The sequence below is a fragment of the Mycteria americana genome, chromosome 6, assembly GCF_035582795.1.
Source record: "Mycteria americana isolate JAX WOST 10 ecotype Jacksonville Zoo and Gardens chromosome 6, USCA_MyAme_1.0, whole genome shotgun sequence".
Lineage (NCBI taxonomy): Eukaryota > Metazoa > Chordata > Aves > Ciconiiformes > Ciconiidae > Mycteria > Mycteria americana.
Genome location: NC_134370.1, coordinates 50,058,268 through 50,086,186, shown reverse-complemented (window position 1 = coordinate 50,086,186; position 27,919 = coordinate 50,058,268). Strand labels below are relative to the sequence as shown.

At 47.2% G+C, this 27,919-nt stretch overlaps 3 protein-coding genes across 10 annotated transcripts in view; 1 reads left to right on the top strand and 2 right to left on the bottom strand.

The window, feature by feature from the left end:
* The window catches only part of ETFA (electron transfer flavoprotein subunit alpha), a 43,077-nt gene extending 25,222 nt beyond the window's left edge, over positions 1 to 17,855 (bottom strand). Inside the window, exons 1-2 of one of the 2 annotated variants that reach the window (XM_075505721.1) lie at positions 17,565 to 17,855; positions 378 to 527 (exon numbers count right to left, since the gene is read on the bottom strand). In XM_075505721.1, coding sequence (XP_075361836.1) covers positions 378 to 527; positions 17,565 to 17,840 — 426 coding nt within the window. In that variant the 5' untranslated portion in view covers positions 17,841 to 17,855. Of the gene's footprint in view, positions 1 to 377; positions 528 to 7,737; positions 7,813 to 17,564 lie in introns of those variants that run through there. The other variant, XM_075505722.1, reaches the window with a different exon arrangement.
* Positions 17,116 to 20,555, top strand: ISL2 (ISL LIM homeobox 2). 2 transcript variants are annotated; one of them, XM_075505725.1, is made up of 6 exons: positions 17,121 to 17,285; positions 18,283 to 18,472; positions 18,671 to 18,936; positions 19,059 to 19,342; positions 19,439 to 19,609; positions 19,746 to 20,555. In XM_075505725.1, exons 1-6 carry the CDS (start codon positions 17,228 to 17,230, stop codon positions 19,860 to 19,862), a joined length of 1,086 nt encoding a protein of 361 aa, XP_075361840.1. In that variant the 5' UTR covers positions 17,121 to 17,227; the 3' UTR covers positions 19,863 to 20,555. The 2 variants fall into 2 exon arrangements, with proteins under 2 accessions (XP_075361841.1, XP_075361840.1); XM_075505726.1 differs by lacking the exon at positions 19,746 to 20,555 and having other exon boundaries at positions 17,116 to 17,285; positions 19,423 to 19,578.
* A 1,430-nt stretch (positions 20,556 to 21,985) lies between these two features.
* SCAPER (S-phase cyclin A associated protein in the ER) overlaps positions 21,986 to 27,919 on the bottom strand; it is a 169,542-nt gene continuing 163,608 nt past the window's right edge. For 5 of the 6 annotated variants that reach the window (XM_075505714.1, XM_075505715.1, XM_075505716.1 and 2 more), the window contains exons 30-32: positions 27,322 to 27,513; positions 24,464 to 24,515; positions 21,986 to 22,733 (exon numbers count right to left, since the gene is read on the bottom strand). In XM_075505714.1, the coding sequence (XP_075361829.1) occupies positions 22,639 to 22,733; positions 24,464 to 24,515; positions 27,322 to 27,513 (339 nt within the window). In that variant the 3' untranslated portion in view covers positions 21,986 to 22,638. Of the gene's footprint in view, positions 22,734 to 23,462; positions 23,625 to 24,463; positions 24,516 to 27,321; positions 27,514 to 27,919 lie in introns of all 6 variants that reach the window. The other variant, XR_012776219.1, reaches the window with a different exon arrangement.

The window sequence follows — 27,919 nt, the reverse complement described above, 5'->3', positions numbered from 1 at the left end:
TGTCACTGTGCTTTTTCATTTCTGCTGGTTTCCATTTGAACAAGTGCAAGCTTCTTTCCATTAGCACTGCAATACTTGTCTTTCAAACTTTGCAGGGAAATACTGTTTTAAAAGTTAATTGTCCTTTATTCCTATAAAAATTTGCTTGCTTAGGCATATAACAACTGATACTGATATTCTCCCTTGTGAAATGAAATCTATACCCATATTTCAACTTCAGAAGAGAAGCAGTTCAAGTGCAGGACGTTTCTAGCAGATTAGCAATTCCTCACACAGTTCCTCTTCACTACAGATTATTTTTCAGGCTGACCAAGATGCTACCAAGTATTGTTTCACTGCATTCATTATTTCATTCATATGAAAATAGCATTTCCTACCTTGTCACAGCTGGTACCAGCTACTAAACAAGAAACTTCACCTCCAAGGCGTTTTGCCGCAGTGATAGTATTTAGTGTAATGGGTGTGAGAGTCTCATTGTTGTGTTCTGCTATGACTAATGTACTCTGAAACCTCCGGAGCAGCGATGCCTTGAAAGAAAGAAAGAGAGAGAGAGAGAGAGAGAGGAGTTTGATACTTAGCATTTAAGTAAAAAACTGTTCCTAAGAGCATCCAATGCTTTACAGAAAGTTATCAATTATACAAACTGTAAAACACTGCTGTCAAACAAAATAGGCTAAATCTAGATAATTTTTATTAAGTAGGCGGAATACATAAGGTGATAAAAAAAGGTATAAACTTTCTTGACTTCAGCATATCTATAACATGCTGTGTTTAAACTAAAACCTCCACAGGAAAATACTGAGCAATATTAAGAAAAACCTTTCAATACATTACATTCAAGCTCAGCTGATCAACTTAACTAAGTACCTTAGAGAGTTAAGATTAGACCAGCAAGACAGACACAGGAGAATCAAGGGTAGCAAGTAAGTATTTACTTGTTGATTTTGGGGGGTGGTTGTTTTGGGTTTTGTTTTTGTTTTACTAGAGGTTTGAACCAAAATCTATTTACAGAACACACTTTTTAAATGAGGTATGTACAAAGGCAAAATTGGATGCAGTGACAGGATGACAAGCAGCAAGGGTTCACAGCCTGAAAACACACTAATAGAACTGTTGATAAGCCTCAGGTTCAATTTTTTCCTATCTTCCTTCAAAACATTTGACACTTGACCACTTAGTCTACCACCACAATCTAATGGTCCTTAAATAATAATTTTGACCAATTCACCATCCACACACAGACTTTAACTTCTAAAGCAAAAATGAAAGAAAAAAAGAGGAAAAAAAAAAACAAGGCAAAGAATTGCCATGAAACCAAACCAAAATATTCGAAGCTTTGAGACCTTCCTCTCTAATTTTCAGGTGAACCTGGAAAAAGCGTAATTCCTCCAAGACTAATACTAGGGTAGGGAAAGGGTTTGGGGTGGGAACGGGAATATTATCCTTCAAGTCTGTTTATCCTACATAAAGCCTAAATCAAGACTTGAGTTATGATCAATGTAATATGGAACACATGGAAAACAAAATATATCCATTAATGTGACCAAGGCACAAATACTGACACAATGCTAAAGACTGCACAGCCAAATATTATTTTTTTAAACATATATTCTGACCCCATCTCCCCTCACGCCAAATATGCACTTACCCACCACTTAAACTAGTAAAAAATGCTTCAGAACATCTGAGAGGCTAAAATTTGGATATGGACTTCAAGCACACAAAGCCTACCAACATGCCAAACTTCACACAGAGAAAGCAAATCCCAAGGAATTCCCTAAAGCTAATCACAGTGTAAAAATATAAATACAAAGATAAGCTTTTGCAGAATCAGGATCGTAATTTGTCATTTTGATTAAGAGAATAAGGATTCTTGTAAAAGTGCTCTGCATTTCATCTTTTGTGCTTCAGGTTACTTGTTATGATTACAGATTCTAAGATCGTCTGAAGCCAATTGCCAGTAACAAAATATTTATTGCCAATATAGATCAGACACCATATTTTTGATTATGTTTCATACATCATTTGCAATAAAAGTTATGAGATTTTAGTCACGGTTTGAAGAATAAATCCATGCTTTTGTGGCAAAAAGCCCACTTTTCCAATTATTTATAGTCGTGTCACAGGGTAAAGTGGACCATGCTCCTGAAAGATTCTGAAGTTTTCAAATTTCCAAAGGGAGCCACATGCATTTTAAACACGCACTTAATTCTGACCATATTATGATCTTCTCCCTAAATAAGTACTGCACCACCAGAGCAGCTCTATATCATTCTGTCAAACAATTCTAGAACAAACTGAGAAATAATTTTTTTAGCCAAAAAGAATAAGAGCAATGGATGTTGCTTGAGCAGACTGGATATTACAGCATTAACTAGGTATTCTTTCTAAACTGATAATCCCACATTTTATATTTGTGGGAACTGCACACCGGAAGGTCACTTTATGCCTACACGCATGACATTTCTGAAGACAAAGGCAAGACGAGATTTAAAAGTCACATTCTAGATCTTGGGTAAAAATCCTGGATGACAAATAAGATTCCTACGTGAGTCTGAATTTTAATATACTAACACAAGTAAAATCCTTTTTTTTTTTTTAATAACCAAAACAAACTGACTTTTCTTTGTTATAATAAAGATACTGCAGTAAAACCAGAGGGTAATTCATCCAGTCACATATGATCCTGAAAACTGAGAATCTGCAATGAGTCAATGAAGAGGACAGGTAGTTATTTTGATGAAGTAATTTGTCCAGCTGCACATGTGCGAGAACAGCTCATTATTTCACTGACGTAATTTTTCCACCTGTACTTGGGCAGAATGGCTAGTTTCAAGCCTAGATAAAATAGGAAGGTTGAGTATAAACCTAACCAGATGACAGCAAGGATAAAAAGCACAAGAAATAAGACACACAGAACCACCAAACTATTGAAAGCAATGCCTTGAGAGGGAACAGCACTCATTGTTTGCGCCACAGAAGGTCCCTGGTGAAAACTAAGCTCTGGAAAAATCAGGCTACCCAAAGAAATCAATTACAGTTAAACATCCTACAAACTTGAGCAACCGAATGGCTTCTCAGGCATGCCAGTAGATTATGAACACATCTGCCAGCAACCAGTAGAACTGGAAATTTATTTCACCTAGGTTTAGATATAAATCGAAGCTAGGCACCTATGTTCCCTCTACAGCAAAAACATCTCCTCTGTGGTGGAAACTCCAGACAGTGATTCAGTTCATACCAAAATAAACATTTATGAAGGAGAACCATCTGGAGTTTCCAACTCCCCTCCCTCCCCAGCATTTACTGTAGAGCAAACCTGGCCTCTGACTTCCAGATGTCTAAAAGTTGGTAAGATTAACTTAGATGTGCAGTATACATCAATTAAGCCACTTGCAAAGTACCAAAGGATTCACTGAATCTATTGCCTCAAGTTTCCCCAAAGCATCTTTTTGCTCCCCACCTGAGAAACCCAGCAACGTTTTCAAAGCAGAACGTGAAAAATTTAAGCACAATATCTGAATTTCTAGACTTCAGACAAAATAACTGAGACTACCCACTGCTACTGTCCCAGTCAAACATTAGAAATCTGGACGTGCCCAGTACACGTGCACAGATAAACCCATGCATGAGGCCAACACCCCATACATCCAAAGTACTCATTCAATTTGCACAGGTGATCTATCTGCTCTTCACAGCAATGCCAATGCAAACGGAACATTTGTTTTGTCTTTCAGCACATAGACAGGTCACCTGCACAGCACACAAGCAGGCCCAGCACCTCTTAAATACAGACTTGCTGCTTATATGCTACAAAACATACGTATTAACAGCTGGAAAATCCCAGACGAAAGCGTTGTAAATCTTTGCTTGCTGCTTGGTGAGCAGACAGGTATCAATGGCCTCTACAGTCAATAGTCGATAGCTAACTGCCTGCAGCCTGCTCCAAGGACGCTTGTTGTAATGCAGGAATTATGAAATCGGCTCTGGAAGTAAACATGGCAAGCACAGAACAAAAGATGGGACAGCCAAAAAGTCTTTCCAGAAATGCAGGAGCTCCAGCAGGTGTATTCTACATGGCCCCACACTCCAAATATGCATGAATATAAAATAGGCTGTTAGAAACTTCAGCCAGCAAACTGAAGTTTGCCTCCCAACCTTTTCAGAGGAACCGCTGGAAGTTTTGGGAACTAAACCAAAACAGAAATTCACAAGGCAAAAGCTGGATCCACAAACAACTGGATCCACAAACAACTGGATCCACAAACAACTGGATCCACAAACAACTGGATCCACAAACAACTGGATCCACAAACAACTGGATCCACAAACAACTGGATCCACAAAGGTATCTCTAGAGCTGATTTTCTTAGCTGTAAAAGCAAACTAGCCAGAAATTACAATTGTAAAACTGCTTAATAGGAATTATGTATCTCAGAGAGACCCGTTACCACTGGGAAAAATTCCAAAGAACTGACTCCAGGAACTAGGAATTGGGGTATTACTAACGATAATGGCTACATTCCTATCCAACAAAAAATTGCCTAATTCTGTTAATTGACAATCTTGTAGCTTGCTTAAACTTAAAAAAAACAACCCACCTTAAAATCTTTAAAAAACTTAAAAAAAAAAAAAAAGAAAAAGAAAAAAAAAATTGGAGAAACTCAGGGAGAGGAGGGAGCTCTAGCAATAAAACTTACACTTCTCCTGGAACCTCTGTACAGATCTGGCTACAGAAGAGGTCTGAGAGACAGCTGTTTAACTCCAGGAAACGCTAACTAGAAAGACAACACTAAAGGCACCTGAACTGAAAAGGATCTATAACTGCAGCAAAGAACAGCAAATGAAATAAAGAAAACAGTTATAAAAAGGATTTATTTAGGAATCACAACAAAGACTTAAAATGAAAAAGGAACTGAAGCAGCAATAGAAAGATGTAATACAGAAGAAACTTTTTCAGATATCTCCCATGCAAACCATTAATAAAAATCAAAGCAAAAAAGCTATTTTGAAATACAGACAACACTACTGAAAGTGAACTCAAGATAAATGAACACATTTTAAAAGTTAATAGTCTGAGCTTATCAATGACAATTGAAGGATACATAAAAAGTATTCCTTAAGACTACAAATGTAGCCCAGTGCTTTCTGAGTAATGTGTGTTTCAGGCTATTAAACCTATTTATCTGAACTATCTCAGGCTAAAAAAAAAAAACAAAAAGAAACCCACACGTACATCATGAGATATATAAGACTGAAATAAAATCCACTGTTTTCAGAAACACCTGGAAATTGAAAGCTCTGAACAAACCAACAGGATCTCAAAGACTCAACAGCTGTGAAAACTGGGTCCCTCCAAAACACTGTAAAGACAAAGTAAGAGTACCTGCTCAATATAACTAAAAATTAAGCAAGTAACATTTCACTTTATTCAAAAGCTATTATATGGTAAAATACTACACTACAAAGTGAGAAAGAAAACCTGACAGTTAAAACCACTTTCACCTGAAGATCCCCAACAGCTTCATAAGAACATGCCTATTATTTTCTTTAAGCCAACTCTAAAGCATCTCTTGCCTCCAAAAAAACATATTGCAGAAGCAAATGCAACTTTCATTCTATCCAGACCTTTAAACAACAGCAAAACCCTGAATTATTATACAGAGCAAAATAGTTTTCTTAAGAAACAGAGAGCCACGATGCCCTTCACACTTTCACTCTGTTGCTGGGGTGGTTTTGAGGGAAAGTGGAGGTAAAAGTGAGGGAGACCAAGAGATTCATTTATGACTTGAAACAGTCAAGACTAGCACTGCTTGCTCTTCATAAATATCCTTAGGATAAATTCTAGCTTCAATACAGGTTGAATGACAACTGGATACAAAATTAAAGGCATTGGTATTATATCCACCTACAATCAAGCTATCCTCCATCAGATGCTAAGCAACCATATCTATGTCATTTCCAACATGCTTAATGTTAGTGTCTTTTAGTGATGAAGACTCCCAGGCAACCTATTCCAAAAACTTACTATCCTTTCAACTAGAAAGGATTTCTTAATGTCTATCTTAACTCTTCGTAGCTATCTTAAATAGCTTTCTGAAATAGCTTTCTAGCAATTTAAGCCAACTGTTATTATTTTATTATCCATGGACCGGTGAAATGGTTTATTCCCATCTCTGCACCAATTTTTTGTGTACCTGCAGTCTCATATTCCTCCTCAGTCCTCACATCTTTAAGTTACACAGCTCCAATCTTTCCTTGTTGCTCATACTTTACAGGTCTCTCGCATCCTGTTTTTCTCTAGACTAATCACTCTTGAACTGCAGGAGCATTAGCAGTGTTGAACTGGAGTTTGCTTTGCTTCTCTTGCAGACTACATTGTCACCCACATGCTGAAGCTGAACACAATTTTTTGTTGGCTTTATTTTATAAATTTATGAGTTTAGATGCATATGGCTGAAGAACAAGGAGCTGACCTCCTGTTTCCAGGACATGAAACTGAATTGTGCAGTGATCATGAGAGTAAAGTATTATTTACACAGTAGTACCATATGTTCTAGGAGCTCCAGAGATCATCAAGACCTTTGCTCTGGAAAGCCTACAGCTTAACAATAACTGAAAGATGTCCATGATTACAACAATTATAATTTTTAGATTAACTAAATCATGTACATCCTGGTCTACCTTCGCTCTTCTTTTAAGCCATTCTTAGTACCTGAAACCGATTAATATACCCATAATTCTTGTTTTAGAGCTGTACAGAACTGTAACACTTGTAAAAGCCTTGGAGAGCTCAAAAAGAAATTTGCGAGATGAAAGGTCTTTTAGAAGGGCTACTTACACACAGTTCTAGCGGAGGGAGTGTCTCCTAGCGCATGCTATGAGATTGAACAGATATTCAGGGACATTTCATGAATCATATACTCCAACTAACCTTGAGTTCACCTAGTTGTTAAATTTGGTAACATAGCCACCATGACACATCAAGCAGCAAATGGCCTCCAAAAGCCCAGCACTCCTCCCGGCTGAGCAATATGAAGGTCAATACAGAAAAGCAACAAGTGTTTCACATTAGCTTCAGTCCACAGATTGTGATGGTTAAAGCAATCGCATTTCTGCACAGCTGAGTTCATGAGACTGAGAAACACTGTATTAACCTCTCAAAACCCCAGAAAGCCTCTCCTTGAGCCAAAAATTTCTTTCTAACGTTGTCAGAGTTTGCAATAACAAACTCCAAGAGTCTTTTCCAGCTGCAAGGGAAGTAAATCTTGTTCCTCAGCTAGTCCTGTACGAGGGTGGATGAGAACGAACACTCCAAGAAATTTAAGGCTTCCCTTATGACTAGGTTGGCTCTTCATATAGGACAACAATACTCAACTCTTGCCTGCAGTGAGCACTACAAAGGGCCTCTTAAACACCCGACATCCGCTCAGAAACTTTATTTTTAACAGCCACAGTGTGGAAGAGCAGCGGGGTCCAACGGAGGAGTTCAGCCCCGGCGGCGCCTGTTGCTCGCCCACCGGACACCCCCTCGGCAACCGCTGCCGGGCGGGCCGACGGCGGAGCTCGGCCCCGCGCCACCTCTGCCCCACTGGGCACGGGCCCGCACGGCCAGGGCGGAGGGAAGGCAACCGACCCCTCGGCACCCCGCGCCGGGCGCCGCGGCGGAGCGGGCCGCCCCGCGGCCGAAGGGGCGCGCGCTTCCCGCCCCCCCCGCCGCCCCCCGCCCGCACTCACCGCCCGCCGCAGGCGCTGCGCCGCGACCGCCCGCAACATGGTTCCACCGCCCCGGCCCCGCGCCGCTCTCGCGAGAGCCGCGCCCCACCCCGCCGCCTCATTGGCCGGAGCGGCGGGCCAATGGGCAGCGGCAGAGAGTGCTTCCCGGCGCCGGCCGCGCGCGGTGGCTGTTGGGGCGGCTCGTGCGGGACGGTTGGCGGGGCGCCGCTGGATTGCGGGCAGCAGAGGCGTGGCACACATCAACACCGAAACCCGCCGCTGCGGGGGCGGGGCGGCGTTCGCCTCGCGGGACCGCGCGGAGGGCGCTACAACTGCCCCCCCCCCCCCCCACCGCGCGCCCGGCCCGCGGCCGGCACCTCGCCCTCGCGGCGGTACCAGACGGCAGAGCAAAATCGCTGCAGTGGCAAGGGCGCACGCACAGCGCCAGCGGAGCACTGGAGAGGAAACGGGCAGCAGTCCACCTCGCAGCGTGTGTGCCTGCCCACCCAAACTGGCTTGTCACCAACACCAGCCTGCTCCGGCTTCCTTTTCCCTTTCACCCCTGCACTGTTTCCGCAAAGAGTTAAAGCCCTTTAAAGAGAAGAAAACAACAGGAAGTGGAGTTATGCGTGCAAATGCCTATGCTCCAGGCCAAATCCTTTCCCAAGCCAATAAAAATGTGCCTTGCGAAGAAAAAGAAAGGAAAAGTCTTCATTTGTGGCTGTGGAGCCAGCAGAAGTCTGGGAGGCCACGGCCAGCACGGGCAGGCTGCCAGCCCAACCCCGGGGGCATGCCCAAGCCTGGGGCTGCCTGCGTGTCGCCAGATCCCCCCCAGCATTACACGCACAGTGAGAGCAAAGGAGATAACATGGGGACGGAGCGTATGGCGCACCAGAGAGGCCAAACATCATGGTGCTTACCAAACATCGCAACCTACCAGTTGTCCAAACAGTCCGACAGCTTCAAAGGCCTGTCAGGTAACAGCAGCCCAGGATGGCATATCCTCACCAGGACAGATTTACAGCTGCCTCACCCACACCCCTGCGCTCAGCCCCGCAATGGCATCGGAGCATAGCTCACTTGCTCTGAATAATTTATAGATCTTTTATTATTATTTATTATTCTAATTTCTCAGAACAACAGCAAAACATTTTGTGCCTGCCACTTCCATGGCACCGGGGTGCTGCAGGGGCTGGGCCAGGACTCATGCTTGTTTCCGTACCTCCGGATTTTTTCCAGGTGGCAAGGAGAGGGATTTAAAAATCAATGAAGCAAAATGTTTCAGGCCAAATTCACTGCTAAAGTATGTGCTGTGGCTCTCTGAAAACCTGGTGTCCTGGAGAAGCTGGCAGCCGCCACCACACTGGAGTGACCAATCCACCAGCCCAGGAGGCCCAAGCACACATGGATTTGGGACGTCCCAAACCGACTTCCCGTCCTGGAAATCGCTAGGTAGCGAGCCACAAATGCAGTTTCTTCCTTCCCATCCTGAAGTGGTTTAGAGAGAAAGAAAAAAAAAAAAAACAACCCAACTCTGAACAATTATGGCCAGTGGACCGTTCTTCCAAGAATAAGTGGTGATCTGCAGCATGTCAGTGATTCGTTCTGCATTTCTGAGACGCCTCGTAAAAAAGCAAAAGGCAAATTGATTAAAAAGGTTCTTTGGCTTTGCCACAGCCTTGGCACAGGATCACCTCTAAAATTTCTTCTGCCACATGATTTTCACATCAGATGCCAAAAAGTACTACTGCTTTACAGCAAAAGCTAACCAGGTCCAGCAATGCAAGCATCTGAATGGACAATTTACTTTGTCTCAAATGCCTCTATAATAGAAGAAAAGCAGCTGTACTGCATATTCCAGCTTCCTGGCCCCAGAGCACTACCTGAACTCCCCAAGCCCTGAGGGAGGGCTGTGGAGGGAAGAGCTGAAAGAGGTGGCAAACCTCCTTCAGGGCCTGTGCCTGATTATAGATTAAAGTAGCTCCAGGGCTGCTCTAACTTCTGCCTGGGCCTGACTGCACCCTGCAGCCAGGCCCCCCCAAAAATGAAGAAAACAGAATGAGTGCTTGGGGCTCCTGTGCATCTCCTGGACTGAGCATATGACCAGGTTAAAAAAAAAAAAAGGTTTTTATGAAGATGATGGGAAGGATGATTTTGCAGAAGTCACAGGACCCTGAGATGGGTTTGAGAAGAGGATAAATAATTGAAGCAGCTCTTTACTGCCAATTTGAGAGATGGTTAAGGTGTAGGATAACTCTTTAGAGAAGTGAAGTTTCATACAGTATAGAAATCCCTATCTGCACCCTAGGTAATCCAACAAAAGGAACAACAGAAGCAAAATAAGGATACAAAATAAGCACATCCTGGGCATCCTTAATTTGGCCATTATGTCCTTTTAATTAAGGTGTTTTACTCATTAAAAGCGTGGCACGCAATTTCGTAATCCTATTTTAAGCTCCAAAACTGAGCTTCCAACACACATATCTCATGAGGATGAAATCTATAATAAAAAGAAGCCACGCGCATACACCTGAAAAACCCAAAAGTACAAAAATAAACAAACCGATCTAATTTGAGTTTGTTTTTTAATACCTCAGGCCAAAACAAAAGTGAGCTACTATCAAAATTGACTTAATTGCATCATAGCTCAGAATAAGTTGATCCTTTCACTATGCATCTGGCTTAATAGCATATATCGTATTTTCATAGGCGGAGTGACATCGCCACCCTTTAGGTCAGATTTCAAGATGTGGTGTCACCAATCCAGAGACATGACAGGCATTTTATTATGTTTTCTGTTTATAATTTTGATTCAATACCTCAGCAACACTTCAGATGCACATAATCCTTATTGAAACTGGCTTGATGCGGATTACACCCTGAAGCACAAAGGAAGTCTTTATCACTTATGGTCGTTGTTTTAGGAGCTTATAATGGTAATCAGGTAGGGATTATATCAGCATGATCCATATTAGCTGAACCATGGCAAAAAGCTTTTTTCTATTTGACCTTCCCACCTAGGGCATGACAATAACAAAAATGGTATAACATGCAACAAACAGGTGCTGCTGAAGATAGAGTCATCATCCACCGCAGGCAGAGGATAGTACTTTGTACTTTGAAAGAAAAATTAGTCATTAATTAGGGGAAGCAGATCCTTGTATGGTGCATTGTTATCCAGGATTATTTCATTAAGATCTGCTGACCCAATTTCTGCATTGGAAAGGGAATTACATTTTTTCACACTATTGGAAGTGGGGAAAAGAAAAAAAAAGAAATCAATAACACAGATTACTCAAACTTTTAAAAATATGGTTGCAAACAAGAGCAGGTACCTGTATTGGTATCTCTACAAAAGCCAAATGAAACAAGAACCATTACAAATATGTAATCTATGTCTCCCCTAGAATCGGATTTTGGTTCCCTTAAAATACATAATTCCTAATTAAAACATATGGAATCCAGCTAATACAGCCTCATGACTACAGGATTTGGTGAAGGGCAGGAATTTTTTTATTACTGCTATGATGGTCCCCTCTGTCACGGGTCATCCTTAGCTTACTCCTCCTGCAGTCGCCCCAGGGGATAGCTGACTCAGATAAATTAAAAGAGCTTCATTTGGGAAGCTTCCCCAACACACGAAAGGATTCGCCGCCTAATCTGTCAAAATCCAATAACGTTAAAGCAACCCCAACCTGCTTACAGCTGAGTGGGGCTCTCTGAGCCAACAGGCAGGACCTGCAGCCCAGCACCGGACAGGAGGCAGCGAGGAGAGACAAGACAAAAACCCACCTTGGAAGCAGCAGCAGGAGAGATCTCTGCTGCTGAAATGTTTTGAGTCCAAGTGCTGCAAGCTGGCATTGACCAAGTGGTTCAGCCACCCCAGGACATTGCCCATCCCCCTGCACTCACCTCTTCCCCACGGTCACAGGACCCTCTGCACAACATGGCATGTGTCTCCCTGGCGTCCTGCTCCCTGCTCCTCATCCTCACTGGCACAAAAATACATCTCAACATGTCTGACATTTGGGTTCCTTTATAATAAAACACCACCACAGGTGTGCTTAATGCTCTGCCCAGATCATCCTACAACCACTCACCTGCATGTCTCAGATCAGCAGATTGTCTTTCACGAGGCCTTACAGCAACCCTCTGGAAGGGGACAATGCCATGAGCCTTATTTCCAAAGAGAGGGACAGAGGAAAGAGCTCCCCCAAAGCCACTCTGTAGCAGGGACCAACCCTTCTACTGATACTGAGCCTACAAAACCACCCCAGGCAGGTGTTTTCCCTTTCTTATAAACTCCTCTCACTTGCTAATCATTTTCATGTGCCAATCAAGTAATGAGGGAGTAACATCACATCACATTTGCTGCATATTCCTAAAGAACAAGATCACCAGAGGAGTTAAAGAAGCCCCTTCTGCTGAGGTCATTGGCAAAAAGGGACCCTCATAACTTCCTGGAAGCAAAGGCTCCTTGCCTTAGAAGGCAGCTTGTCCTGCTGGGAGCAGATGTGGTTTGTGCGGAGGACAGGGGAAGCGATGCTGGTGGGGAGAGCTCTGCTCCCCTCCTGTGCTGACACCTGCAGTGGGTGTTTCGCAACCTGCCGCCCTCCTCCAGCACGCAGCTCGCCTTGTCACTAATGGGAGATGCATGTAAAATTCTCTGCCGGGTTATAGCAGCATTATTTTTTAAACAGGTAGCTGCATTTTCTGCCCGTTATGCTGCTGAAGAGGAATCCAGATGCCACTATATTCCCGCTCGTGCCAGCCCAAGCCATCCCTGCAGAGGCGGGGACAGCCAGCCCGTGAAATCACCCCAGGGGAACAGCCCTTTCCATGCCTGCAAGCACTTCAGGGAAAGTTGCTTTTTCCTTTTTTCCTTCAGTTTCAGCTCAGTGAATAACATTTTAGTGCTAAGCGCAGCAGCTGCAATAGACCTCTGTTTCCAGTGGTTTGAGACCCACTTGATTTTTGATATGTTTACTGCAAAGCCTGTTGAGAGAGGAGCACCTTCTGGTGAAGTTACCTGCAGCTTATGCCACCTGGTGACAAAGGCTAACACACCTCCCACTTGCCCTGTCACGAAGTCTAAGATGCTGCATTTACCCATTGCCTTTAATCCCACAGATAATGGAATAATGAGATCCAGTGGCTGGGGGTGGAATTTAAAATATATACTTAATTTGCCATTTCAGTGAAAGTATTTAACAAGCAGGATGGCTTCACAGGGAATGAGTGGGGTAGGCTATTCTGCACTGGCAGGCTACATCAAGACCAGATGCATCTCTGGGAGACATGACTGAGGTCAACCATAAATTAACGGGCTTACTGCAAGGGGAAAAAAATAATAACACTGGGTCCAATTGCATGGTCTGGTATGAAGGAGGCCAGATGAGATGGGCCGATGAGTCCCTTCTGCGCCCATGAACTTTCTGAATCCTTCTTATCCGGAGGGGAAAAAATGGCAAGGGCTCCCTTTGCCATTTTACCATGGCTGATTCTTAATCAATAGCAGGGCTGGCAGTAGCTCTTGTGCAATACCACTTTCCCCAGAGCTGGGCCCTCTTCCCCTGCAATGCTCCCAACCCCTGCTGGTCTCAGAAGAATTGAGCCCAAAGCTCCACATTGCAATTCAAATGCATCACCAGACATTAGGCCACCGGGTTAACCACTGTTTAATTTCGTCACATTTGTTTGTGAGTTATGTACGTGCCTTTCTTTTGTCAACATCTCCTTTTAAAAAGGATATTGATTTTGTTTTCAAAGGCTCTCGAAAATAAAATGAATGACTACATTCTAAAGAAGAGTCATTTTCTCAACAGCTGTAAATAATTTATTGTTCGCAACCCACCCAGATCAAAAGATACTTCATCAACTGATGTGGCAAAATCTGGTGCAAGCTGCATTTCTATTATCTCAGATCCAATTAACCATTTGGAGCAGACTAAAACATAACTAGATCAATCCAGAATCAGATTAATATCCAATCCATAATCACATTAATCACAATCTGTCCATAATTAGCCATCAGATAATCCCATTGGACAGGAGGTGACATGCAGTATCCCATTATCTCATTAATTATCTATTTTCAGTATCAGACATTGTCCCCAAACCCAAGGAAATGTTTTTTAAAGGAAAAATGGACAGGGAATTCTCCTTTTGCTACATCCTCCCTGTTGAAGCCCCTAATGGTTTGACATTGGATTTTTACAACATTTCTTTGTTTTTACATGTTCTGCTAGAACTAAGAGCTGTTTTTTTGAGAGATGTCATCTTTTTAAATAAAATACGATTATCTTAGGAAGATGGATAAATAAAACATTTGTTTCATGTGAACAAGTTTGTGAAAGAAAACCCTTCATCAAAGGTTTTAATGGTAACATGATAACAATAGCTTTGCAATGCTAAATCTTATTGCAGATGGTTCCTGTCCTTTTTTGTAATGTAAGTGAAATTGTGTTCCATCTGTTTTAATTTTATAATGGACTTAATCCATGGCTGGCTCTGAAAGAATCAGCATTTACTGCCTTTGCAATCTGCTGCAAATAAAAAAAAAAATTGTTACCGTTTCCCCTTTCTAGAGGGAACTTGTATTTCTATTTGGGAGCAAAAACCAAAGAGTTGCTCCATAGTGAGTGGGAAGCGCTGTTAGCCAGCCTCACAACTGGCCTGTTAGTTAGGCAGCCCCTGTCAGCTCTCGCACCAAACCCAACTGGAATTGCCCCGAAAGTGGTTGGAAACTCTGGACACTGGGTGGAGGAGAGCAGAGAGTAATCTGTGTGGCAGGAGAGGTTGCATTTGGTTTTGACTAGTAAATGCTTCCAGCAGTTCCAAGAGACCTGAGAGCAGTTTTCCAGAGGCCCCTCCTGACCTGAATTATTCTATGATATGCTTTCGCTTACCCCCCCTCAAATGAACCAACAATTAGCCTGTTTGTAAAATGTGGTGGCATCGGGCTGGTTTTATGCGTCTTGGCATTACCTGTAGTCATTTTAAAAGTTTTTCATACATGACGTAGAAGTTCAGGACTTTCTGCATTTCCCTGGCAAGTCCTTTTTTGGGGGTTTCTACTAAACTGCCCGTGCAGCACTGCATACCCCATTCCTACCTGCCCGATCACAAACCAAGTCAAGTCCCACTGTACCTGCCTGGTGTCAGCACACTGCTCTGTACTGACACAGGTGTGCCTGCAGCACAGCTTTGTGTCGGTTTGGAAAAGCTTGGCTGGCCCAGCTGTAACCTTTCCTATTCCTAAGCTGGTGGGAGGTTTGGGAGAGCAGAAGGGACCCTGCCCTCGATTGAGAAAAGGGGTGATGCAACATGGAGCATCCCTGCCAAGCTGCTGTATTCTTAGACGTGTCTCATTCTCCTATCACTCTGACATTTTATTTTTGCATTTTATTGTTAACACATGCAGATACTGACTCACTCAGGACTCTGTGGATTCCAGCTCAGGCTGAAGTCACCCTTCTGCACCCCCTTTCCTGCCAGGTGCCCAGGCATGGGCAGGACACCCCTGTGCCACCTCACGGCCATGGCAGCGCTGTGGAGGTTCCTGTCACCCGTCCCACGAGGTCACCCCAGTTTGAAGAGCCAGCCAAACTTTTCCAATGCCCTTCACATTGCTCACCTCCCAGCTCAGCTCTGCCGCTGGCAAACGAACCACGCTAATGGCAGGCAGTGGTCAGACCACAAACCCCGACAGGCGCCACAGCCACCCTGCCACTGCCACACAGGCAGGGGCCACGTGGGCTCACCCTGAGGGGCAGCCTGAGGATGTCATTGCCACAGTGCACCTCTGCACCTTCACACATGCAGGGGCAGGCAGGGATGCCAAAATCCCCTGGTGATGCATGCCCCTGCTGTGGTGGGTGCCCCAAACACCATCCCACTTCCCCTCTCAGCTCCTGCGCAAACTTAAATGTTTGCTTTCAACATTTGGGGTTCTCAAAGGTGTAGCAGGGGCTGTGGTCAGGCTGGGGAGAGTGGGTCAAATAGTCAAACACCGGGTATCCAAATCCTCCTCTCCCTTTCCTCAGCTTCCGGGGTTTCATACCTACAGGGTGCCTGACTCATACAAAAAACAAGTGCTTCAGCTGGAAAACCCATCCTGCCCCGCTCCTCCGAGCAAAACGAGCACAGCCTGCCCTTCCTGAGCCAAAATTTAAAGTCACCGTGTTCTTCCCAAGCCGTACAGGTTGGTCTATGCCTGTCAAATTCCATGTGTAAAATTGAAAAGGTGATTGCGTGGAGGGGAGGGACAGGACCGAAGCCCCAAGACAGCAGCAATCTCAATTGCAGCACGTATAAGCTTTCATGGACCTTCTAAGCTACTCGTGCTGCTGTGCTGCGGAGTCTTGGGGAATTTAAAACTGAGTCAAAGGCCGTTGAAGTGCTCTCCCTATCTTTCTGCTAATGCACAGGAAGCCCACGGAGACTAGGGGGGAAAGAGGGAGGAAAAATGAATAGAAGGGATAAAACAGCAACAGGAGAGGTTCAGCTGCAGGAACAGCACGGGATCAGGTGCATGAAAACGCGGTAAAATACTATTTTCCCCTCTAATTTCAACTCATCAGGCGGCTGGTACGGCCGCCCCGACAATGCCGGCGGTCCCGTTCGGGTCCGTCGGGGCGGCCCTTCCGCGCACGCCCCCCAGCAGGGAATCGCCCCGCGGGCGCGCAGCCTTGAGCCGGTGTCCACCGCGGAGCCCGTTCCCCGTCTGCCGCGGGGATGCGCCTCCGCGCAGCGCCGGGGACTGTCCCGCCGCGCCCGTCCGCGGGCACCTGCCCGCGGCACGCCGAAACGCAGGGAAAAGGGACAACGAAATAAAAGGCGAGAGACAGGGGAAAGAACAGAAAAAGGGAAATAAAAGAAGGAGAAAATACAAGGCGACATAAAAGTAAAGGAAAATAATAGGGAAAGCAGAGAGGAAAAAAGCTAAAATGAATCTCTTTCTCCTCGGGCTGCCGATGCCGCCGTCCCCTTCGCGTATAGGGACGGGGCGCACGGCGCCGGGCACCGCGCCCGGCGGGTCCCGCGGGCGGCCGCGGCTGCCGGGTGGCTCCCGCGGCTGTCCGAGGCGCAGAGCGCTAAGGCGCGCACCCACCGCCCCCGCGGAGGACCTTCTCCCGCGGCGCACAGGGCTACCCCCGCTCCCGCCCGAGCCGGCGTCGGGCCACGCCGAGCCGAGCTCCCGCGGGGCGGCGTGGGGAGTCCGCGCCGCTCCGCACCGCTCCGCGTCCCGCCGCGCGCCACCGCGCGCCCATTGTTCACCATGGCCAATCCGCGGGCGCCCTCCTCGCGGCCGCCAATCGCCTCTGGGGGCCGCGCGGTGAGGTCAGCGCCGCCCCCCCCTCCCCGCGGCCGGTGCGCGCTGACATCACGGCGCGGTCCGGCGGGGCGGGCCCGGGGGGGCGGGCGCGGCCCCCGCCCCGCGCGGCGCGGGTAGTGGTGGAGCGGCGGCGCCGCATCCCGCATCGCGGCCGGTGCGCAGGGGGCCGCCCGCATGGTGGACATCCTCCTCCCGCGGCCGCTCCCGGGCGCCATGGGGGAGCCCTCCAAGAGTAAGTGCGCGCAACGCGGCGCCGGGGCGGGCGGGCGCGGCGGAGCGGGCGCGGGGCGCTGCGGGACGCTGCGGGGCCGGGCTCCGCGCCGCCGCTGCCGTCGGGCGGGCTGGCGGCCGCCGCAACCGCACCGGAGCCGCGAGCGCGGTGACAGCGCCGGGAAGGGCTGGGGCATCGCGGGGGGCGCGGGCAGCTGCGGGCTCGGCTCGTGGCATCTCCGGTGCCGCTATTCCCGTTCGTGCCCAACGCTCCCCGTCCCCCGCTGGCTCCGTTTGTTACCGCATGTCCGTCCTTTCGGCTGTCCGCGCTGCTGCTCTCATTTCTTGTTCCCGTTCCCATTTCTTTCTCTCCTTCCCTCTGCTTTTTCTTTCTTTCCTTCCCCCTTCCTCCGCCCGCGTTACCGTTTTTCTTTCTTTCTCTTTTTCCGTGTTTCGGTTTGTCTTTCTTTTTTTTTCCTCTTTCCGTTTTTATGTATTTCTTTCTCTTTCTGTTCTTCTGTTTTTGTTTGGTTTTATTTCTCTTTCTGTCTCTTTGATTTCTTGTCTCTGTTTTCATTTGTCCGTGTTCCCATTTTAACTGTCTCTTTCTGTTTTTTCACTGTTTTTGTTTCTTTTCATCATTCCGTTTTTATTTCCTTTTCCTTTCTTTCAGTTTTTCCTCAGTTTTTGTTTTTACGTTTCTGTGTTTCTGCTTTTATTTCCTTTTCCGAAATTCTACTTTAATGTTTCTGTCTTTCTGCATTTATTTCCCTCGATCGAGTTTCTGTTTTTTTATTTATTTATTTCCGGCTGTGTTTATTTCTCTCCTTTCGTGTTTCCATCCTGTCTTTCTCTCCGTGTTTGTGTCTGTATTTCTCTTTATTCCTATTTTGAAAAAAAAGAAAGAAAGAAAGAAAGAAAGAAAGAAAAGAATAAGAAAAAAGTCTCTTTCCCTAATTCCTGGCGCTTCTGCTCTTGCACGTCGCTGCCTCTGACCGTGCCCCGCTCGCTCCCGGCAGGGCGGCCGGGGCTGGCCCTGTGCGCGGGCTGCGGGGGCCGCATCCAGGACCCCTTCCTGCTGCGGGTGTCGCCGGACCTGGAGTGGCACGTCGCCTGCCTCAAGTGCGCCGAGTGCGGGCAGCCGCTGGACGAGACCTGTACATGCTTCCTGCGCGACGGCAAGGCCTACTGCAAGCGGGACTACAGCAGGTGACCCCGAATGCGCCGACGCTCGTTAAAAAATAACCAGACCAAACCCCGAAAAAGCACAAAAGCCCCTTAAAACCCCCGAGTTTCCCCAAACGAAAACCCGACTCTCCGCCGCTGTCCGCCCCCGCGGCGCCGCCCGGAGCCGCCCCGACGGCGCGGCCGCGGGCCCTGACGGCGCGTCGCGTCGCGTCCCCGCAGGCTCTTCGGCATCAAGTGCGCCCAGTGCCGGGCGGCCTTCAGCAGCAGCGACCTGGTGATGCGCGCCCGCGACCACGTCTACCACCTCGAGTGCTTCCGCTGTGCCGCCTGCGGCCGCCAGCTCCTGCCCGGCGACCAGTTCTGCCTGCGGGAGCGCGACCTGCTCTGCCGCGCCGACCACGGGCCGCCCCCCGACGGCGCCGCCGCCCGCGGGCCGCGCAGCCCCGCGCTGCCGCCGCCCGCCGCCGCCGCCGCGCACCTCGCAGGTACCGGCTCCCCCCGAACCGCCGCGGCACGGCCGCGGCTCGGGGCGGGCGGCGGGGGGGGCGGGGGGCTGCGGCGGGCGGGCGGCGGCGCTGACCGTGCGCGCCCTCCCTGCCTGCCGCAGAGCCGGTGCCCGGGCGGCCGCCCGCCCCGCGGCCGCCGGCGCACAAGGCGGCGGAGAAGACCACCCGCGTGCGGACGGTGCTGAACGAGAAGCAGCTGCACACGCTGCGGACCTGCTACGCCGCCAACCCGCGCCCCGACGCCCTGATGAAGGAGCAGCTAGTGGAGATGACGGGGCTCAGCCCCCGCGTCATCCGCGTCTGGTTCCAGAACAAGCGCTGCAAGGACAAGAAGAAGTCCATCCTCATGAAGCAGCTCCAGCAGCAGCAGCACAGCGACAAGACGGTGAGCGCCCGCCCGCCCCGCCGGGGAAAAAGATGGGGGGGGTCCCGGGCCGGCGGGCTCGGGCGGCAGCCGCGCTGAAGCCCCGTGTGCCCGCAGAGCCTGCAGGGCCTTACCGGGACGCCGCTGGTGGCCGGCAGCCCCATCCGCCACGAGAGCGCCGTGCAGGGCAGCGCCGTGGAGGTCCAGACCTACCAGCCGCCCTGGAAGGCGCTTAGCGAGTTCGCCCTGCAGAGCGACCTGGAGCAGCCCGCCGCCTTCCAGCAGCTGGTGAGCCGCGCCGCACCGCACCGGGCCGGGCCGCCCCGTCGGGCCGCGGGCAGGCCCCGGCCCGCCGGGCCGGGGCGCTGCGGGGAGGGGGGAGGGGGGGGACCGCGCCGGGCCCTCACCGCCGCTGCTCCCCCAGGTCTCCTTCTCCGAGTCTGGCTCCTTGGGCACCTCCTCCGGCAGCGACGTGACCTCGCTGTCCTCCCAGCTCCCCGACACCCCCAACAGCATGGTGCCCAGCCCGGCCGAGACGTGAGGCGGCCCGGCCGCCCGCCGCCGCGGGACTTCCGCATGCCTGCGCTCCCTGCATGAGACACCCGGCCCCGGGCCGCTCCCAGAGCGCCGGACAAACGCCTTTGTTTTTTAATTATTCTTATTTAAAGACAAACAAAAAATACGTTACTGACGGCCAAAAAAGCACCGGGATCCTCGCTGCCTTCACCAGACCGGAGAGAGAGCCCCCGCCCTGGTTATTTCGTTGTTTTGGGTTTTTTTTCCTGCGGATTTCGATGTTTCTTTTCCCCAAGAAACGCGGATTTCCCCGCTGGGGCCCGGCACGGTGACAGGCTGCCTCGCCCGCCGCTTGCGCCGGGAACGGCTTTTCTTTCCTTTTTGGATGGGAAAAGAAAAAAAAAAAAATACAAAAGGGGGAGAAACTCCCCCGGCGTGCGCGCCTTCCCGCGGCCGCGGAGCCGCGCCGTCCAGCCTCATCTCACGCCGATGCCTCTCCCGGGCCGCGGCGCCCGGCCCCACACGATCGCTGGAAAAATGGGACACAGAAACGAGACTTTTTAACGGGAAAACCAGTACTAATAATGTTAAGTTATCAATGGACGGAGGACGGATTGTTTGAGCCTTTAACGAACAAAAGTAAGTTATTGTTATTTATTGTCAGAGTCAGCGGTTGAATAGTGGGATTAAATATTTTGGACTTAATAAAAAAAGAGAAAAAAAAAGCAAAGGAAAGGATTGAAACGGAAAAAAAAAAGGAGCTGGAGGGCGGCGGAGGGGCTCCCCGTGCGCGGCGCCGCGCTGCCGGCCGGGTCGGGGCGCGGGGTGGAGCGGGTTGGGGTGCGGGTCAGGGCGGGCACAGCCCCGGCTTTGCCGGCACGGCCTCCCCGCACCGCGCTAATCGGCTTTCCCGACCGGGGCCGCTTATTTATAGCCGGGGAGGCGGAGCGCAGGTTTCCCTTTCGGAGCAGCCCCCGGGCCCGGCCGGGTCGTGCCCGCACCTGTCGCGGTGCGGGGCCACCTCGCCTCCTCCCAGGGGGCGGCGGGGCCTCGGCCGCGGGGGCTCCCCCGGGGCGGCGGCGGCGAGGCGAGGCGAGCCGTCCCCTCGCATGTATTCATCCCCCCGTCTAGACGCAGGCGGCGGCTCCTTATCTGCCTTTGGCATCACCAGGGAGCGCGGCGGGGGCCGCCCCGGCTCCCACTCCCTCACCGTTACTCGGGCGGGAATGCGCTCAGGGGCTTAAACCACGGCGAGCCGCCCCGACGTCCCCATCCCCGGGCAATCGGGCCGTGCCCCCGGAGAGCGGGGGAGCTGGGCCCTACCCGAGCCCCCCCGGGCCGCAAGGGGATGGGCAGCGCGGCGCCGAGGTGGGGACGCCTCCACCACCCCCGAGGGGCTGAGGCTGGTGTGCGGGGACCGGGCCGCCCCGGGCGAGCTGGCTCGCGCGGCCGATCCGCAGTTGCCGTCGGGGCACACGGAACAGCCCGGGCTGCCGGGGATGCGCCGGCGGGAGAGGCGAAGGAGCCGCCTCAGCCAGGGGCTCCTCTGCTGCCGCCGGGGCGGGCGGCCCCCCTGGCCCAGGGACAGGTGGGAAGGGGGTCTCCCGCCCCCCCAACCCCGCCGCGGGGCCCCCGCAGTTACCTGGCTCCGGCCGCGTCGGATTTCAGCTCCCCGCGCTCTCCTGGGCCCGATTGGAGCAAGCTGTTTCCGTCACCTGGGAGGGGGGCGGCCCGGGCCGTAAAATCGCCTCCACGGAGGCGGCCGGGGGGCCCGAGCCCCCGCGGAGCCCCCGCTCCCACCTCAGGCAGCGCGGCGGACTCGCCGGGCGGGTGGGGATTGCCGCCGCCGGCTCAGGTGCGGGCCGGGCCTGGCCGCTGGAGCCGGCGAGGGGGCCGCGGCCCGAGGCTGCGAAGAGGGGACGGTCCCGGTCCCGCGGCCGTGAGCCGCCTGTGGCCCGGGATCGGCGCGGCCCCGCCGGCGCCTTCCCTGAGGAAGCCCCGTCCCCGCAGCGCAGGGCCCGGGGCGTCCCGCGCCCCCTCACAGCCGCTCCCCGCGCGCGGGCCGTGCCCAGGGCAGCTGTCGCCGCCGCCGCCGGGGCCTTCGGCGAGAGGCGCGGAAAATAAATCTTGCTGAGACACGTCGCCGTTTTTACGTTTTAATTTTGCTTCATGGAACCTTCACCGTTAAGAGAACATCACGAGGTTTAAACAAGCGTTATTAAAGTCTTACCGAAACGTTAAAAATGCGTGTGATTTAAAAAAATCCGTATTACGTGACTTATCCAAAATCACCAAAAAATTATAATCGAACTTTCCTCAGACCCAAATCTGACAAATTCTTTAGACTTTTGATTAACTGGAAGGACATCTTAGGAGCCTTTTTTTTTTCCTCTCTCCAAGCCTTGTGTTGCTTATGGCAATTCAAACACACAAACATTTGTAACGCAGAAGGAACACTACAGACAGAATAAGTTATTTTATTACAAGATATATAGAACATATTTTCTCTATTTGCAATCTTATTTCAGCAGTTCTGCAGTGCAAATACCACCACATCACAGGGTAGAAAATACCTAAATCATGACACAGCATATGTGAATGAAATAAACTCAAATTATCGAAATTACAAAACAGAACTTGAAAGTATCTACAGTACTTGGGATATAAATAGTGCAAATTATGTATCTACAGCGTAAGTATTTAGAGTATCAAAAACTTTTCAGAACAGCCTTTTAAAGAAGGTAGTCGGCAGGAGCTGGTCAGCATGACGATGTTAGGGATTTTAAAACCAAATACAACACTTATTTTTTCAAGAAGAACTGTCGAGCCTCTTCCCAGGACTGGCGGGGGAATCTGTTGGACAGCTCAAGATAATCTTGAGAACTGAAAAATTTTTCTGTTGAAGACAGAACATAAAATTACCAAGTTATTCTCTCTTAAGATAAGATGGCAATAAAACAAGAATAATGAATGCGCAGGCAATTCAAGATACTTCAAATAATTTACTCCCCTCCCCCTACCAAAAACTTCTAAAATCAGAGGGTAACACTTCTGTGGAGCTATGGACATTGAGGTTTGGCTTTAAAAATGGGGGCAGAGGGCTCTGATGAGCAAAGGCTTAGATTTTTAAGCCTTTGGATCAGGCGCTCTGCTTTACACATTGGAACATTATACATCTTTACACATTTTATGTTCTCGGCCCCACCAGGGACCAATTCAGCCTCGTTCAAGTTCAGGCAGCCTCGATGGTGCTCTCTCTGCTTAGCAGCTTCTTTTTCCACAAAGGGCTGCGGAGGAGTTTTGCTCCCTGATTCCCCCAAAGCTCACAGCACGATTACAAACGCAGCTTTTACTCCTACGAGTACTGCTGGTGACGTGCACACAACTACACATGCATGCACAGGTTTGTGCGGTCCCACCCGTCGAGCAGCGTGTTGCAGCGCAGCACCCAACAGTGAAGTTTGCACTTTCAAAGTTTTATTCCCAGCTGCATTATTGTTCCTATTTGTTTTTTGGGGACACCGTCCTTCATATTCAAGTGATATAATGGATAAAAACAATCCTGCTTATACTATTATTAAGTCAGCTTTTTTGCAACTAGGGAATGTTTAGAAATCACACTCACATGTCATCACATAGTCATCTTTGTTTAAAAGTTCATTCAGTTTGAATAGTGAAAATAAAAAGCAGTTTTCTACTTTGATTTTAGATGTTTCTCAGGCAGATTCTCATGCAAACACAATCCTGGAAAGTCTGCACTGCAGACACTGCACGAGGCTGCTTCAGACTAAGAGGTATAATGTTGACAGTAAAAATCTCCATAAATTGATATTAATTTTATATTTTATAATTTATTTTTAAACACAAAGCTTATGTTTTAGACCTAGAACTGCTCACCTTCTGCCAAACATTCAGCAAAATGGTGGTGGATTTCTGCTTGCTATTAGGGAGAAATGACTGTCTGAGCGATATACTTCATGCAAAATATGGGCAACTCAAGACCAGATTCCCATCAACACACTTGAATCTCAGACGTGTTTAACAATAGCTGTCTTAGCTAAGAATCTTTCAAATATTTAGCCTACAGAGGTTAACTGCATTTTACACAATATTTACAACAACTGAGGGGGAAAAAATTGCAACTCTTCTGCAAACTGACAAACTTTACAGGACAGTATTTGCCTAATTTTTGGCTCCCCAGGTGTATTGGCATAGCTGTGTGGCTTCTGCAACCTGAAACTTTCGAAGGTAGCCTTTGAGACAGCTAATTAAATACGTGCATGTACAGTATCACATTTTAAGACATGATACCACATAGCATTTAATAAAGATTAACAGTCTGAATTCCTGATACGATGAGCAGCATACTGGAAGACATGTATGTTTAAGTCAGAACGTAAGCTAGAGCACCTCTCCCCCAACTGTAAAATAATTATTTAATTATAATATATTGCAAAATTATAATATATTGCAAAATTATAATATATTGCAAAATTATAATTATTTTGCAATTTACTGTAATTTCTTTAATCGTGATCCCGATCAAAAAACTTAAATCACAGTAAAATAGAGTATCTACACATTTTGTTACCCAATTGCTACTGTTACATTTCCTTGGAGACATACCCCTCTGCTGAGATAACTGATTATCCATTTGGCCTGAACTCTGTGCAAAATCCTAGGGGGGGGGGGGGGAACAAAACAAAACAGCATCAGGTTTTTAGATCTTACATCTGAGGAATTAAAACAACATTTTTAAGTCTTCATGGTCATTCAAAAATACTAATACTTTATGAAATTTGTAAATTAACAAACTCTGGCTAGTTTGCTACATAACAGAATATGCCAGCACTTAAATTCTGTAATATATAGTGGATTTTTATACCTTTATTTATACCTTTTTTGAAAAAACAAAACAAAACAAACAAAACAAAACCAAACAAAAAACCCCCACAAAAAAACACAAACCCGAACAAAACAAAAAACAACCAAAACCAACCACAAACAAAAAACATCCCACCCCCCACCCCCAATTACTTTTACTACACAACAGAAAAAATGAGGTTTTAATATCTTCTTAGGAAATAGTCATCATCATCATTTTTAATTTAAGAGAACATTTACTATAGCTGTGTTTCTTTATGACAAATGGTGTTTTAGATTTATGCTCCTGACTCCAAATACACTCTTACAAAATTCTTGAATTATCCCAATTTCATTGGCTGTGCTTCCCAGTGACCCAGGAGCCTGAGGTGCTGATCTCCTGAGAGTAAGTGAAGTTGTTCCACAGAGGTGATTACCTCTGGCCAACGCTGCAGCCAGCTGTGTAACCAGCTGAGGTGCAGTTAATTTAAGTGCCCAACGCGATGTGCGATCCCTGCTGCTATCGGACGGGATGCTGCATCCTCCAGAGTCAGCAAGGACACTGACTTCGCTCGGAACAACGTAGGATTATGCAAGTCAGCTGCTCCAGTACGGAGAGGGCTTTTAGGATCCTATCTTTTGTTTGAGTGAGTATTCATTGAGCAGAGAAGGTATTTGACATAAGAGATACAATTTAGGAAATCATGGATACTCCCAAATGTTTTTTAATTATTTCAGCACATCTAGAAACAGAAGTAACAAAAATAAAAAGGATGATGCAAACTTTAGATGATGGAAATAAATCTGTTGGTAGGGAGATACAACATATAACGTAGGTTGCTGTAAAATCCAGCAATCATTTTCCTTTGATTTACGCTGCACACATTTAACACACTGTATTTAAGTGTTATATTTGTACACACCACCAAACTTTTACGTAAACGGGACTTCTTTTTGCATTCCCTGGCACAGGAAGAATCTCATTTTCTAGTCACGGGGAAACATTTTACAGTCTTTCCCAAACCTTCCACTGAAGCAAATGAGAGATTTGCTTGACAAACAGCAGCGAGTTGAAATAAAAGTACAGAGGCAAGTCTCCTCTGTGTGTGGGGGTATCCGAGCATTCCTTGGTTCCTTTCAGAGTTGTTCTCTGTGTGTGTGTGCACGCATGTGGAACATTTGGGATGAGATTTTAAAATGGGTAAAATACTAAAGTACCAGTGAAGTTGGCAAAGACATGACACTTTACAGCACACAAGGATCTTCCATATTTTAATATAAGACCTTTTTTAAACGCCTGCAAGAATGGTATGTGGACTTGGCATCTGACATACCTCTAATTGGAAAATTAGTAACGTTGACCCTTGTAAATATACTTATGCTTTGCTGTAGCTACTGGAGATTTAAATGACATTCTCTCTCTTATAGCACAGAAATCAAGGTAAATAACCTTAATTATTCATATAAGGAACACTCTCCTCCACTTTCATGTTTTTTGGCTGAAAAAACCACACTAAACTTGCTGCATTTAGTCATAACGCTTAAATTATTTTTTGCCACTGCAACTTCTACACTGAAATCTGTAGTTTCACTGTAAGAAAGTCAAAGATGAATTATAGCTTTGTATTTAACTAAAGTTCATTAGTATATGGCAAATTCTTTTAATACTAAGTTCCAAACTTTTTTTTTAAACTGCTATGCAATTATTTTACTATTAAAAGGATAAAAAGTGGTTGCACTCAGAAGTTTGATGTTATGCTAAGACTTTTAGTAAATGTTTAGTTCTTGTGCCTTCTCTCCCAAGTCCGTGTAGTCTACCCTTGAACTAGCTGTAAAGCATTAGGAAAAAGAGTTTGACTAACATTTCTGTATCAACAACAGTAACTTTCAGGTGACTGATACAGAGTTACTAGACTCCTAAAAGCATATTATTTTTTAATAGTAGAGTGTTTATGAAAACTTCATTTATTCATTGGAAACAGTCAATAAAATGTAGGAAAAACATGAGGCATGCATAAAACCTGATACATAAAGCACAGCATATAAATTTAGACAAAGGGAACAAAAATGCTGTAAATCCTTATTCAAAACAGTATTTGTAATGACCTCAGTGGCTTACTGTCAAAAATAAAGATTGTAAGATTAGACCGGTAACATATGTTGTGTGTATTTTCTGCATAAAATATATACACTTCTGTTCAGTTCTCTCCGTAAATCTATTGTACACAGTATACAACTGTACATTTGTATGTAAACACATTAATATACCGATTTCAGATATGCTATATGTGCAGTAGTTTTTAAAAAATAAATATTTTAAGAATTGTCTTGTAATAGCAGGATCTACATCAAATCTTCCTAGCACGTCCAATAACTTCAATGAAAACAGGGTTCTGCATGTGATAGTGAGAACCTGAACTACTCGGTAACCTTTTAGTGTTACAAGATGCCTCAAGTACAGGCATAATCTGTGGTTTGAAAAGAGCTGCAGAGAATCTTAAAGTACTTCAATGCTGTTTAGTTGTTTTACTTAAGTCAAATGATTTCCATATACACAGCAAAGGCGAGAAAAACTGTTGCAGCTATCCTGCACGCCGCTGTTATGTTACTGCAATAGCTACCTGAATGAACGTGGCGAGTAAAACACAACTCATCTCCTGCTCCAGGATGATCTTGTTCTGAGGGTTATTGTAACAAGCAGCTATTAGCGAAGGGAAGAGCACTTTGATTAAACGAGGATCACTGAAATACTGGAAAGGCAACTGGCATAGTTTTTGCAGCACCGTGGGGTGACGGCCAGATTGTACAATGATCTGAAAATACAAACGTAACAAAATTAAAACACGTGATCTATCTGTTTTTCTCTTCCTGTTAACCACCAAGGGTGTTGAAGTCATGCTAAAAAAATGAGCATGGCTGAGGAGTAAATGCTAAAAATAAAGCTTACAACATTTAGTCCAAAGAACTTCTGTTTTAGTGTGCAAGTATTATTTTTATTGCAGAGGAACACAAAGAATGTAAGACTGTGAAACTTCTTTTTCCTGTATCACCCAAAAAGACAGTAAGTAAATGAGAAGTGGATTAATCTGAAGATTACAATAAAATAGATCATGTAATACCTTCATTCAAAAGACAAAGAATTATAGCAAAGGGACTATTGTAAGTTAGAGCTGCGAAACAAAAAACCCCAATCCCTGCCATTTAAACACAGTAAAGATG

Coding starts and splice junctions, on each gene's coding strand:
- ISL2 (XM_075505725.1), top strand. CDS start 17,228: ATGGTGGACATCCTCCTCCCGCGGCCGCTCCCGGGCGCCATGGGGGAG. Junction 17,286..18,282: donor CATGGGGGAGCCCTCCAAGA/GTAAGTGCGCGC, acceptor CGCTCCCGGCAG/GGCGGCCGGGGCTGGCCCTG. Junction 19,343..19,438: donor AGCAGCACAGCGACAAGACG/GTGAGCGCCCGC, acceptor GTGTGCCCGCAG/AGCCTGCAGGGCCTTACCGG.